This window comes from Amblyomma maculatum, chromosome 1 (genome assembly GCF_055883805.1).
Source record: "Amblyomma maculatum isolate TAMU_Amacu chromosome 1, ASM5588380v1, whole genome shotgun sequence".
In the NCBI taxonomy this organism is placed as follows: domain Eukaryota; kingdom Metazoa; phylum Arthropoda; class Arachnida; order Ixodida; family Ixodidae; genus Amblyomma; species Amblyomma maculatum.
In genome coordinates this window covers 297,255,836-297,268,073 of record NC_139344.1, presented here as the reverse complement: position 1 = coordinate 297,268,073, position 12,238 = coordinate 297,255,836, and the positions used below count along the sequence as shown (strand labels likewise).

The 12,238-nt window shown below is 46.4% G+C and overlaps 1 protein-coding gene across 1 annotated transcript in view; it reads right to left on the bottom strand.

The window, feature by feature from the left end:
* Ide (Insulin degrading metalloproteinase) overlaps positions 1-12,238 on the bottom strand; it is a 192,390-nt gene that overhangs the window by 114,738 nt on the left and 65,414 nt on the right. Inside the window, exons 15-16 of the mRNA XM_084591631.1 lie at positions 10,479-10,505; positions 10,328-10,410 (exon numbers count right to left, since the gene is read on the bottom strand). Of these exons, the coding sequence (XP_084447757.1) occupies positions 10,328-10,410; positions 10,479-10,505 (110 nt within the window). The remainder of the gene's footprint in view (positions 1-10,327; positions 10,411-10,478; positions 10,506-12,238) is intronic.

Sequence of the window (12,238 nt, the reverse complement as noted above, 5' to 3'; positions counted from 1 at the left end):
CTGGAGAGGTTTCCAGCAAGGTGGGCGAATTCTCAAGTAAAAGGAAATTCAGCCGAAAACCCCAGGTGCAAGCTAGGCTTAGCTCAGCGCTGCCGAGCGAGGCCCTGCTACGCATTTGTGAGATGGATTCTGCTTCGTCGGCAGCAGCCACGCGGCCACCTGCAGCCTCCATGTTGATGCAAGCTTCAGCGTATACAAACTCTCCCCCAGCAGTGTCTTCCGGCACTGCAACCTGTGACCCATCGTCTCTGTGTCTCTTGCACTGCCTCAAAGAACAGAACCCATGGCACCAGTTGCGTCTTCCCTTTCAAAGCCACTCCTACCAAATGAGCCCGTGCCACCTCAACAGACGCACCCTGCGAGTAACCCTTCAAGTGCGCTCCTGCCACTTCACCATCATGCCTACATTGCGCTTTGACATAATTGCCATTCCTCCCCGTTTCTTTTTTTTTTTTTTTTCAAGCCACAGTTGACCACGTTCATCGCCATTCCAACAGCATCATGAAGAACTTACCTTCTCTAGCCACCGCTGAGAAAATGTGCGCAGTTACGCAGATCCCCTGGACTCAAGCAAGCATATACAGATATACTTTACATCTGCACCAGACACCTTGCAATGCATTGTCTACCATGTAGACAGCACTAGCCCTTCTGAGGAAGCGAGAGCAAATACCTGGCCTATCGGGTGCACGTACCTCCTTACACTTCAAGGCCCTCCAAATCTATCAGACTATGTTACCTATTATGGTGTGATCCTTAAGCTGCAGCCCTTTCGTCCATGCAGTCTGTTATCACTGCCATAAAGAAGGGCATATGCAAAACACCTGCCCCAATCCTGCAGCAGTGGCCAACATGGACAAGTCAGCAGGCCTTTGCACCCTTTGCAAATCGCAAGGTCCCGACATTGTTCCCCAACTTGTCCAAAGAAGAGGGCAAAGCAAGTCACCTGGGAACACTAATGTCACCACAAGCAATCGCTTCGCTGTTCTCACATGTGATGAAAATGACTTTCCTGAACTCGCAACGTGTCAGCAACATTCATACGCACAAGCTGCTGAGCAAAAAAGGCCATACCAACGTGTAAAGCCACACACAACACAGACATTGCACTTGATAATGCTATTGCTCCCATTTAGTCACTAAGCGCCAAGAACAGCTATCTCGAAGGATTATAACAAAGGATCAACTATCTAATGAAATATCTCCTCAAAACAATGAGCCACATTTCGGCCAATCAATGTGCATACCCCTCGTCATGATAGTGTTCTGGTGGTGCAATCCGAGGTATTGCTAATAGGGCACCAGAAGTGAACACCCGCCTGCGGGATGGCAAACTCTCCTTCTCCAAGAACCCAATGCGCTTCTCCTTCCATTCCTGATCACCACTGCATCGCTTCCTCCCTTCATCCAGGTAAATCTGCAAGTTATGGTCATCGTTCTGTCCCCCATACACCGGTCAATCTTTCATGATGGTGCAACACACCGACCCGAGGTCATTGGCCTTCTCGTTAAACCTGCATATACACTACTGATTCTAATTTCTTTTTATGGTCGTCCAGGAACAGCATCTCCCAACCTTGGCCGGAGTCGTTTCCTCTGTAATTACTCGAGCGCCCCCATTTTAATTAGCAGACTTGAACTTCGTGGAGCTACCCTATGGATTCCTCCCGGGTGCTCAATTTTCATGGCACCTTTCTAGATTATTCATTTCATTTTCTCCGTATTAACCTGATTTGTCATGGTGGTTAGGCCCCGGCAACCCACATTGGAATGTTGAACCAGATACTTGGGGCAGCGACCACAGCCCTATCTTAACCTCCATTACACCTTCGCGTCTGCAGAAAATACACTGCACCGTTCGTTAACATCTCTTGGGACACTGTTCACACAGATAATCAGTTGTCTATACTGAATCCATCTCCTGCTCTGTCTACACTTTCAGCTGCTTAGTCGACTCACACATTCTCGAAAACTGTGAGCCGAACCTGGACATGCACCTTTTAAATCTCTGAGGCATTGTGCTTCTTGCAACCTCAATGATCCTTCAGCTATTCCCACTCTTTGTTGGGACACGTATCAGGCGCTATCCAAAGCGACTTAGCAGGGAACGCTGTGCCTTGCCTCTCCTCTGCAGGTATTTCACACCATGAACACCAGGCAGCTGATTACACTGAAAGCATTCGCCTGACCCTGCATGTCGATGAAGCTTCCATAACAGGCAGCCAACTAGTTTCCCCCAAATCATGATTGTATTCCTACACTTCCTCCGGTGTAATCAATGTCTGAGCCCCCTGATGAGGCAACTTCAGACTTCACTGACAAACACTGCCCCTGGACACGACAGCATACCGAACTTTTTGTTTCGCAATTTGGAAGGGCCTGCTTACAGTGTCTGCTTGATACATTCAATGAGGTGTGGCATTCTGTAGTCATTCCGGAAGAGTGGAAACATTATATTGTTGTTCCAATACCCAAATCCGGTCAGCCGCCAGTTTCTCCAACAGCCCCCTGCACTATTTCCCTTATGCCGACTATCTGCAAGCTTTATTAATACATTCCAGCAGCTTGCTTGTCATGGTGCTTGGAATCGAATGCTTGTTCAGAATCTCAAATCTGGACCCGTCCTCAAATTGGAACGGAAGACGGCCTTGCAGCTTTGGCCATTGACATACTTAACCATTATCCCAGAGTCATATGGTTCGTACTGCGATCGCTACGGACATCACAAAGGCATATGACAAGGTCCTTCCCTCTGCAATTTTTGGCACCCTTCAAGATCTCGGTCTCCTGAATCGCTTTCATCTCGCAATTCACTCCTTTTTAACAAACAGAACCTTCAGTATTTGTGTGCTTTGCCTCTAACCGCAGTGTGCCCAAGGGCTCCATCATCGCCCCCACATTATTTACCGTGGCTTTAATTCCTCCAGTCCGAGCCCTATAAAACATGCCTTCAATACGCATCCTTGCGAATAACGACGACGTAACTTTGTGGACCTTTCATCCAGAAGTGTATTGTACAACAGTCGGTGCTCTAGCACACACTAATGTCTTACGCCGGTATTCACAAATGCGCCTCGACTCGAAGCTCCACTTCCACTGTGTTGAGTGGAGAATACAGCAGCTCCTCCACTCCAGGGCCGATTCAGAATATGAACGCGCCTCGGCGTTTCCTCCGACAAGTTCTTCTCGAGAATACCTCCTCCATTCGACACAGCACAAGTGGCATATGGGGACGAGATTAAGGTGAACTTTGGACCCGAAAACTGCGTGCTGAAGTGAGTAACATGCACAGTTTTTCATGTCAAGTCTTCTAAACAACTTCCGCAAGCGACCTCGATGTTAACAGCGTAGTGGAACTTGTTTTGTGGGCTGGATGAAAAAGGCGCTGTGAAAAATGGCCGAAAATGCTTTTGCATCTGGCAACAGCCGCTGCTGGTGATGTAGAGTGTACGCAGAGCATGACGTAGGCTTCGAGAAATGGTGTGAATACTTCACTTTGTTTTTTTGGGTGTGAGATCTACGCTTGGCCTTTTTGTTATTGCCAGGCTTTGACAGATTTTTGTTATTGCCAGGCTATGACAAAGTTCTTTTTTTATTGCCGAGCTTTGACAGACATCAAAATATAATGCAAGAAAAAAAAAGTAAAAGCCGCCAACTCCTACGAGCATGGCTCCTTCATAGGGCTCAGACGGCTTGGGGGCGAGCAGCGAAAACACGCGTGCTGTTTCGCAGCGCGTTGCAGCTCATTCATACACCCTGAATTCGACTCTCCAGAAGCAAATGCCGCGTGCGGTTTCCAAACAACTTGGGAGTCCTAATTGAAAACATGCTTGAAAAGCCATGCCCTTCGTCGGCCGCGAATATCCCTTTGTAGGACGAGCACACCAACACGCTCCCTCGACAGCGCCGCGTGTCCGACAACGTACTACGTACCCACGGGCGACGAGGAAGCCATTGATGCACTGGCTGCAGCACAGATGTCCGCACAGTCCCACTGCGCCTCCGGTGCCCCCCAGCTTACTGCATGCAACACGCTGTTTCCCCACAAGTTCGCCGCCGTCTGCGGAAGCGCGCAAGGCGAGCCACAGAGAATGCACCACCACCGCTCGACTCTAGAGTCCGGTCGCGGGCGAGCTCACCATTAACGGTCAAATCGCGTCTCAACTCTGCACTCGGTAGGCTCCAAAAGGTTGTCCACTTATCCGATGACTTGAAATGTCCCCACGCCACACAAGCGAATTGCGATGATGCGACGATCAACACAGCACAGACGTCGGTGGCTGATCACGGTTATCCATGTTCAGCGTGAGCGGCAGGGACGGCCGGAGGCTTGCCATAGCAGCATTCGTAAAACGATAGAGTGGCGGAAGTCCCGCATCGCCGTTACTCTCAGCCAATGCTTTAGAAAAAGGTTCGGTGCATCCTCGTCATATCCGCTTTCGTGAAAAGTTTGGTATACCGGCACAACGAAGTCCGCACAGCGAGCAAGCGATGCGATGTCCGGAACGCCTTTAAATTGAGCGTTTGTCAGTGTGACGGCATTCTCAGTTTGACGACCAGAGAGCACATTGGTTGCTATCTCCGCCGCAGAGTTGTTAAGTTCTTTTGCGGATGCAAGTCAGCCCAATAAAGAGTTTTCAGTGCGATTACACCAGTCTTCTCTTTTGGTGCCTACGACCTTGTCACCACCACGTGACAATATTTTGAGGGAAGGTGCTCAGAAGTACAAACATTTTGAAAGTGCATTTTTCTCAAAACAAATTTTTTTAAATATATTTTTGGCCGTTCTAAGACTCGCACCCCCCATTAAGCTGTTCAGCACACATTTCAAATTATGCAATCCATTCACTAGCACTGCAAAATATACCCCTTTCCTGTGCATAATCATTGGATTCACGGCCATGCTCACGACTTTCGTAATGTCCATGTGGATACAATGACACACATTGACACATCAGATATCCTGCCACCTTTCCCTCTTCCCCTAGATCTGTTCCTGCCCCATATTTTGGAGAAAGAAGCTTTGCGCCAGCGAACACATGCTCCAATTCCTCCGTTTTCGTACTATCTCCGCCGTAATCTAACTTGGGAAGAGGAGCCACAGTAGCGGTTCTGACCTCTTCAGTGCGTCATCGGTGGCATAATGAACGGCTTTTAGTGAGGTGCTTCACTGCAACTGTGCAATACACGATGCGCAAAACGCCAACAACGCCCCCTGTCGCCAAAGCCGCAAAGCGTAGGCGGGCTCGGTCGGGCGCTGTTCGTGTCGGCGTCTATGTGCGCGCGTCGTGTTTTCGTCTTTGATCGCAGTTTAACAGATATAACGCTGCTGTCAACCTTTAGCAATATCCGGGAAGAATTGCTGCGTAGTTGGTTTTTCGATCACACATAAAACCTTGTCAGGAACATGTTTGTATAAATTTCAGTGACGCTTCACGAGAACGACGGGGGCCGTGAATCACGGTTTTTCGACGCAGAGCGCAAGCATCGCACCGAATGACATCTGTTCAGGTTAATGTCATTTTATCGACGCGCTGCTACAGGACCAAAACTAATGCCATTTCCAAATTGTGGTAACTGTGATTGATATGCAAATATTGGAGTGCTTTCAATATGTTGCGAAGATGAAGGCGCTGTAAACGAAAGCAGCCTTTAAATTGACCTTCATGTCTTGCATACCTTGTAACCAACCTTTTGATTAGGACTACCAAATACGAAGTTAGCGGCTGTGTAGGCGGCATTTGTTTGCGAAATGATACGGAAGGTGCGCACATCTGCGCTCGACTGCGAAACGCGTACGAGTTTCAACAACGTACACTTTCCGCACTAAATCAAGTGCCAAGAGCAACACGTAAAATAGGCAGTATCTAGTGTACTGTCCGACGGCGATCTTATAAAACCTTCGTTTATCGCCCTACATTTTCGCCAAATAGTTCACTCGCCGTATTAAGGCCCGTCTAAAAATGCTCGAGCTTAGCCTCATCAAGAAAGAATACCGCTAATTCGTAACGCTTGCTACATCGGATGCCGTGAACTTACCGCAACGACGCTGCCCGCGAAGGCGGCCGACGACGGCGCTCTGGCCGTGTGCTATGCCCTAGTCTTCGCTAGGCCTAAACGCCTAAACGGTTTCACATAAAAGCCGTAGCTGGAAGTGCTTTGGAAATAGTAAATTTCCTGTTCATAAAACTGCCTTACTATTAGTTCAATTGTCTCACAAATTGTCTTACAGTACACGGAAGGTGTAACTTCGGCGACGCCTTAGCAGCGGAGCTAGAGAACAAAATCGGATGAGCTGCGCCACACTGGCGGCAGCTGCTAAACGCAGAAATTTGGTTGTATTGCTGTTGTCACTTCTTCCGAAATCTCGTTACATAACAGCACTCCTCAGTAAAGGTATTTTTTTAGATTCCTTGCTCAAATTAGGCGCATATTATTTAAGATGAACAGAGCATGCTTTTCTGAAGGTGGCGAAATAAATCTGCTGTGTCAGCAGCTCGGCGCCAACAAGCATCAGAAGCGACCTGTTCTGCCTGCGCTGAGTGTGGTGACTACAAGTTAGCTGGCAGCGATGGGTGCCAGTTTTTCACGATGCTATTTAGCATATTTCACATAGATGACTAGCTGCAAAATTATAGGAGCACAGTAGTATTTAATGTAGGTGGCACTTTTGTAGTTTATTTTGGGTGTATCTTCTCATCGAGTGTCTGGTGTCGACATGACACATTTCCTCGTTGATCGTATTCAGATGAGTACCTCAAAATCATTCGATACCTAATGTCATTTTCATCAAATGTCATTATATTTTCTGATGTAGCAGAAAACAAATATAATTTTGAACGAGCATCATTCGATGAAAAAAGGCATAAATTTGCCGTATGGCAGGGCTGAGTGATAACTATTTTTCAGTGTTTTCTGCTTGTCATTGCACCTTCCGTGAACGCTTCTTGCTTAAACTTGGTCGCGTCCGCTAGCCGGGAAGATACAATACGCTTTAGATTTGTGAAACGCTTAGCCAAACGATCTTTAGCGTGCATTGACATCGCACAGCACACAGTTGCATTTTGCGTTTCTCCTCCACCTAAACGCGGGCGGCGTGGTCGACTTGGGTCCCGATAATTCGATCCTCCTCAGTAGCCTGAGCCACTGCGGCGAGTTATTGAACAGATATTTGCCAATATGCATTTTGAAACTTGCCATGCAATTACTTTGAAGACCAGAGCCAGGGTTCCTGTTGTCTGGCAAGATTACGAAAACATAACATATCGCTGCACTTGCTATTCAGACTAAGGGCTCTAAGCTTGTAATAAAGCGCCCTGTAATTCTGCAGTTGGGCACGAGGGTGATACAAATGAAATGAAGATGATACTATAATAATAAAATAGGATATAAAATTTAAATCTAATATGCTCTTGGCTAACCTGTGTTGCAGCTTTTCAGATAATGCCTCTCCTGATATCTCATTCCCCAATGAAATTATCTGCCCGCTCTGCCTTTTTGACGACGGAATACGTGAAATTCATGCTGTACAGGCAGTGGTAAAGCGCAAGCAAGAAAAATCTGAACTCAATTGACACAGGAGCCCAATATGCGCTAATTTTCTGATACTCAGAATGCTAGTTGGCAAGCTCGCTTGACTTTTCCTGCGGTCGCACCGGTATGAAACCGCTCGCAGTTTCGACGATGCTGCCTCGTTTACTGTAGCAATATATTGCATGCAAACGAAGCAAGCGTGTACCATTAAGCAAAGAAAGAACATTGGTTCATAGGTCAAGGAATGAACGAATTAGCGTGGCGTTGTAATGAAAGCGGGACACTCAAAATGAGCTCCACTCCGTACGCAACCTTGTTGACGCTTGTCTGCAGCAGACACTTGAGGCATATGGAGGTGATGTAGTTCCAGACGGCCGTGATATCGAACACATGTCCACTATTATAAAGGGCGATCCCCTTGCGCACACTGTCACCGTGGAAGTGCCCACAAGACGCGCACAAACAGCAGATCGCACGCGCGCACCACGGCACGCTTGACGCATGAGGCTCGCCTCAGGTTCCGTCACCCATCGCTATGCGGCTTTCAATGGCGCCCCTATAGGCGCTGCGCATGGCGTATACGAAACACCTGCTGTGGACCTGCCCAGGTATGGCATTTGTGAGAAGGGAATGTGACTACTGCAAGTGGATACTAGATAACCGGTTTAACTAGTGGGAATTTTAAAAAGACAAGTTTACACTCCCTCTCCTAACCTTCTCCTACTTCTCCCACGCTGGTGGCAAATGTCTCGAATAAAAAGAAGAAAAAAAAACTGCTTCTTTCAGTATTGAAACAACACATCAAGTATCAATGAGGTGCATCGTGTCCATCATTCTGGAAAGTGCTTTTTCTCATGTATAAGGTACTTCCATGACGTGCCTTCATGCTCACTAAAGTTCCATCAACTCCAACCAATATGCTTAACAGAAACACGAGCATGCGCCAATGCGATACACTAACTGCATGCAAACCCCACCAATTAAAAGTGCATCCCCACTTGATTTGAGAAATTTTCTATACTCTACAAGTTATGACCTTCCACTGTATTTATGTTAAAGATGTATATGCAACATATTCCAGAAAGCTAAATGTGAAAAGAGAGAGAGATATTTTAATGGCAACAGGAGATGTCTGCCTGGTGGTGAGCCTAGCATGCTAATCCTGATGAGGGGTGAGGAATGAGGGTGACAAAGTGTGAGAGGGGAAAATGAATGAAAAAAAAAAAAAGAATCAGTGTCGCACGTTTTCACACGCACATAATCACACACAGATGAGTTTTAAAGGGTCTCGATCAACCCTGTGTCCTTGAGAAAAGTTAATAAGGCCTCTGTAGCTCGCACAGCCAACAACCCGTCGCACCAAGGACGCAGGACATGTTCAAGGCGCAAGGCTATGTCTTTAGCTAAGCCTAAATTATTACACATTGTCCTTCGGTGTGCAGTAAACCGTTGACAGGAGGTTACCAAATGTTCGAATTTCACACACATCACATGTAGAGCAGGAAGAGGGCTGCTGGCTATGCCTATTTTATGTAAGTAGTAGTTTCTGTATGACATTCAAGCGGATTCGGTGTAGACAGTTACGATGACACCTGTTCAAATTGTGAGGAATTCGAAAAACGCAAGTGGGATCTATTCGGTGTAGTATTGATGGTTCGGGTCACACCACAGAGAGCATTGCGATCGCCATGATTCAGTGGCTACAAGTCTTGCTGCATCTCTTAGTGAGAATTGAATTGGAGGAGTCTTCTGGTAGTACTTTTGCAGCGGCGTCGGCGCAGTCATTGCCCGCGATACCGCAGTGAGCAGGTAACCACTGTAGCACAATGCGGTGACTCAGGTCATAGGTGTGCAGCTTATTTAAGTCAATGATGAGCTCTTCCTGAATTCTTGATGATTTAAGCAATTGTAGTGCAGTGTGACAATTACTGAAGATAACCTATGCTGCAGGGGGTTGTTGTAGAATATATATAATAGCTTCTCTCAAAGCTAATAACTCAGTAGCCACAGCTGAAGTTCGGTGACTGAGTGTTGTCGAGATTGTGGTGTGCACTGATGGTATCCACACGCCGATGAAGAAGCAGCTGTAACAGAGCCATCAGTATAGATGTGGCAATGTTGACTGTAGCATGCACAGATGTGCTCAAGGGCAAAGTATTTAAGTGCGGGTCCTGGGGTGTGGGCTTTTCTTTTGATGCCAGGTATAGTTGTCCAAATTTGCCATGAAGCAAACCTCCATGGTGGGAAAGATGACGGTACTGCGCGTTGATATTGCGCAGGCAGTAGATGGGAGAATGCTATGGATGGGTGGGTAGGTTCACGTGCAACAAAACGCAGCTGGGCACGAAGCAGCTTCTATGGTATCAGCACGGTTACAAGTCTGCTCTCCGCCAGAGTACCCACTGTGGTGGTGCTCTTTAGAAGACCAAGGCACACTCTCAAAGCTTTGGCCTGCATGGCTTCAAGTAGTTCCATGCTTGCCTGCGAGAGGCCTTGCGGGAGGCTATAACGCAGGAGGCCTTCACAAAGTGCTCAGGTCATAGGTGTGCAGCTTATTTAAGTCAATGATGAGCTCTTCCTGAATTCTTGATGATTTAAGCAATTGTTGTGCAGTGTGACAATTACTGAAGATAACCTATGCTGCAGGGAGTTGTTGTAGGATATATATAATAGCTATATATATATATATATATATAATATATATATAATAGCATACGGAATATAGATACGTATGAGGAGAGCATGAGGAGGAGTGAAAAGGTAGACCAATAGAAATAAAGCTACATTCCCATACCTTTTGAACTCGAAATGAAGCACAGCTTTGGGTAGGTTGTATGTGTGGTCTTGCACAAACCAAACCCGGGTGCCATCTGTATTCTGTGACCATGAAAGGCAGCAGGCTGTAAGTCCAAGTGCTCCTCCCCAGATGGCTACCAATGACTTACCTTAATCATCACAGGCAGTTGCTCGCCCTGCGCATAACATTTTTACTAGTGTACATTGGTCAAAACGTAAAAAATAAAGAAAAACAGAATTGAAGATGCAACGCTCACAAATGCTCCAGATATAGTGCGGTTAATAAAAACCAGAGGCAAACCCAAGAAGGCCCGCAACCCACGTGCCAGAGCTCGTGCATGGTAGCGGTCAAAAGCCTACAGCGGCACTGGTTTTGTGAAAGGCCCAACGTTACCAAACTGGGGCTTTTGATGATTTCATTATGAAAGGACCCACTATTTTTGGGCTGGTTTCAAATATGCAACTCTAAGTCAGTATAATAAATCTTAATTACTCACCAATGAGTACCTTCATGTGGAAAAATTGGCTCGGTAATAATTCATTTCCAATACACAGCAGTACAGTACAATGATTAAAGAGTGCAATAATAGAACTAGTTTTTCCATTTTACACAAATTTTAGAGCACTTGGAATATCATCACTCCAGTTGAGACTTCAATGAACTTTGAAACATGAAAAATTTATGTAGGTAAAGAAAGTATGTTTATCTGTTCTAGATGCAGAGATATCAATAAACTAAAATAGCCAGGTGACCAAAGAGAGGAAAAACAAACTGCACCAGGCATGACTGCTTGTTCTGGAGCATGCTTTCATCCGCTTGCTCTACCTGTTCATCCATCCTTCTGATGTTCACTCAGCAATAACAGGACGTTAAACCCCACAAACCAAACCATTTGAGTGCAAGCTCTTATTATTAGTGTTCTGCGTTGCTCACGCTTTGTATCTGACAAGCGGCAAATTGTATTTGTGCTTGGGCTCTCCCGCAGCAGCGTCATTTGATGTAATACGATGGTACATGCCCAATGCACTTTTTCTATATTTCTAGCACGGTGAAAGCTCTTGTGCAGATATTTGTTTGCCAAACTCTCCACACTCGCACCGAGACACCAATGCAGGCTGCCATCAAAAGACACAGAAATGACCATTTTAGATAGCTTTGCAGGCCACGATGTGAAATGTTGATCCCCATCCAGCACAGTTTGCCTTGTAGTTTGTACACCTCATGCAGCAAGAATGTTCATGGCAAACAGCCTTGCACGTGCAGTGCCTGACTCTTGTATGTCCACTTTTCATCATTTCTTTTCATTAGGCCTACTTCACATCCCAGGTGATGAAAGACATTTTCACTTTTTTCGCTAAACCTCTGGTGCATGGTACCACATCAATTTCCACCTTCAACACGTTTCAACAAAAATACGGCTGCAGCCAACATTCTTAGATACAGACCAAGTGAGCCAAAATGATAGCCGATCTGGCGCAAGTTGATCGCAAAGCGACAGCAGCGCTCCTCTCCCCCGCTGCGGTAGATGGCTGAGACCATGGAGCTAACACAGAGGTGAAAATTTTAAAATGTTACCCACCCTTTCTCTTAAGAAATGCAATGGAAAATAAAACTGTGCCTGCATTTTTCAAACACATCTTTGCGCGCATGAAACGCCACCGCGTTTGCAGACGTATCTCAAGCATGCAACCTCCTTGCTTCAGACGCGTCAGTAGACGCGGTGGCTGTCATATGCGTACAAAAGCGTATTTAAAAACGCTAGCGCAATTTTATTATTCGTTGCATTGCTAAAAGAATAGGGTTAGTAGTATTTTAAAATTTCCGCCTGTGTATTTTAGCAATTTTAGCTCTATGGCCTCACCCATCTACCGCAGCAGGGGAGAGGGGCGCTGCGGTCGCTTTACGATC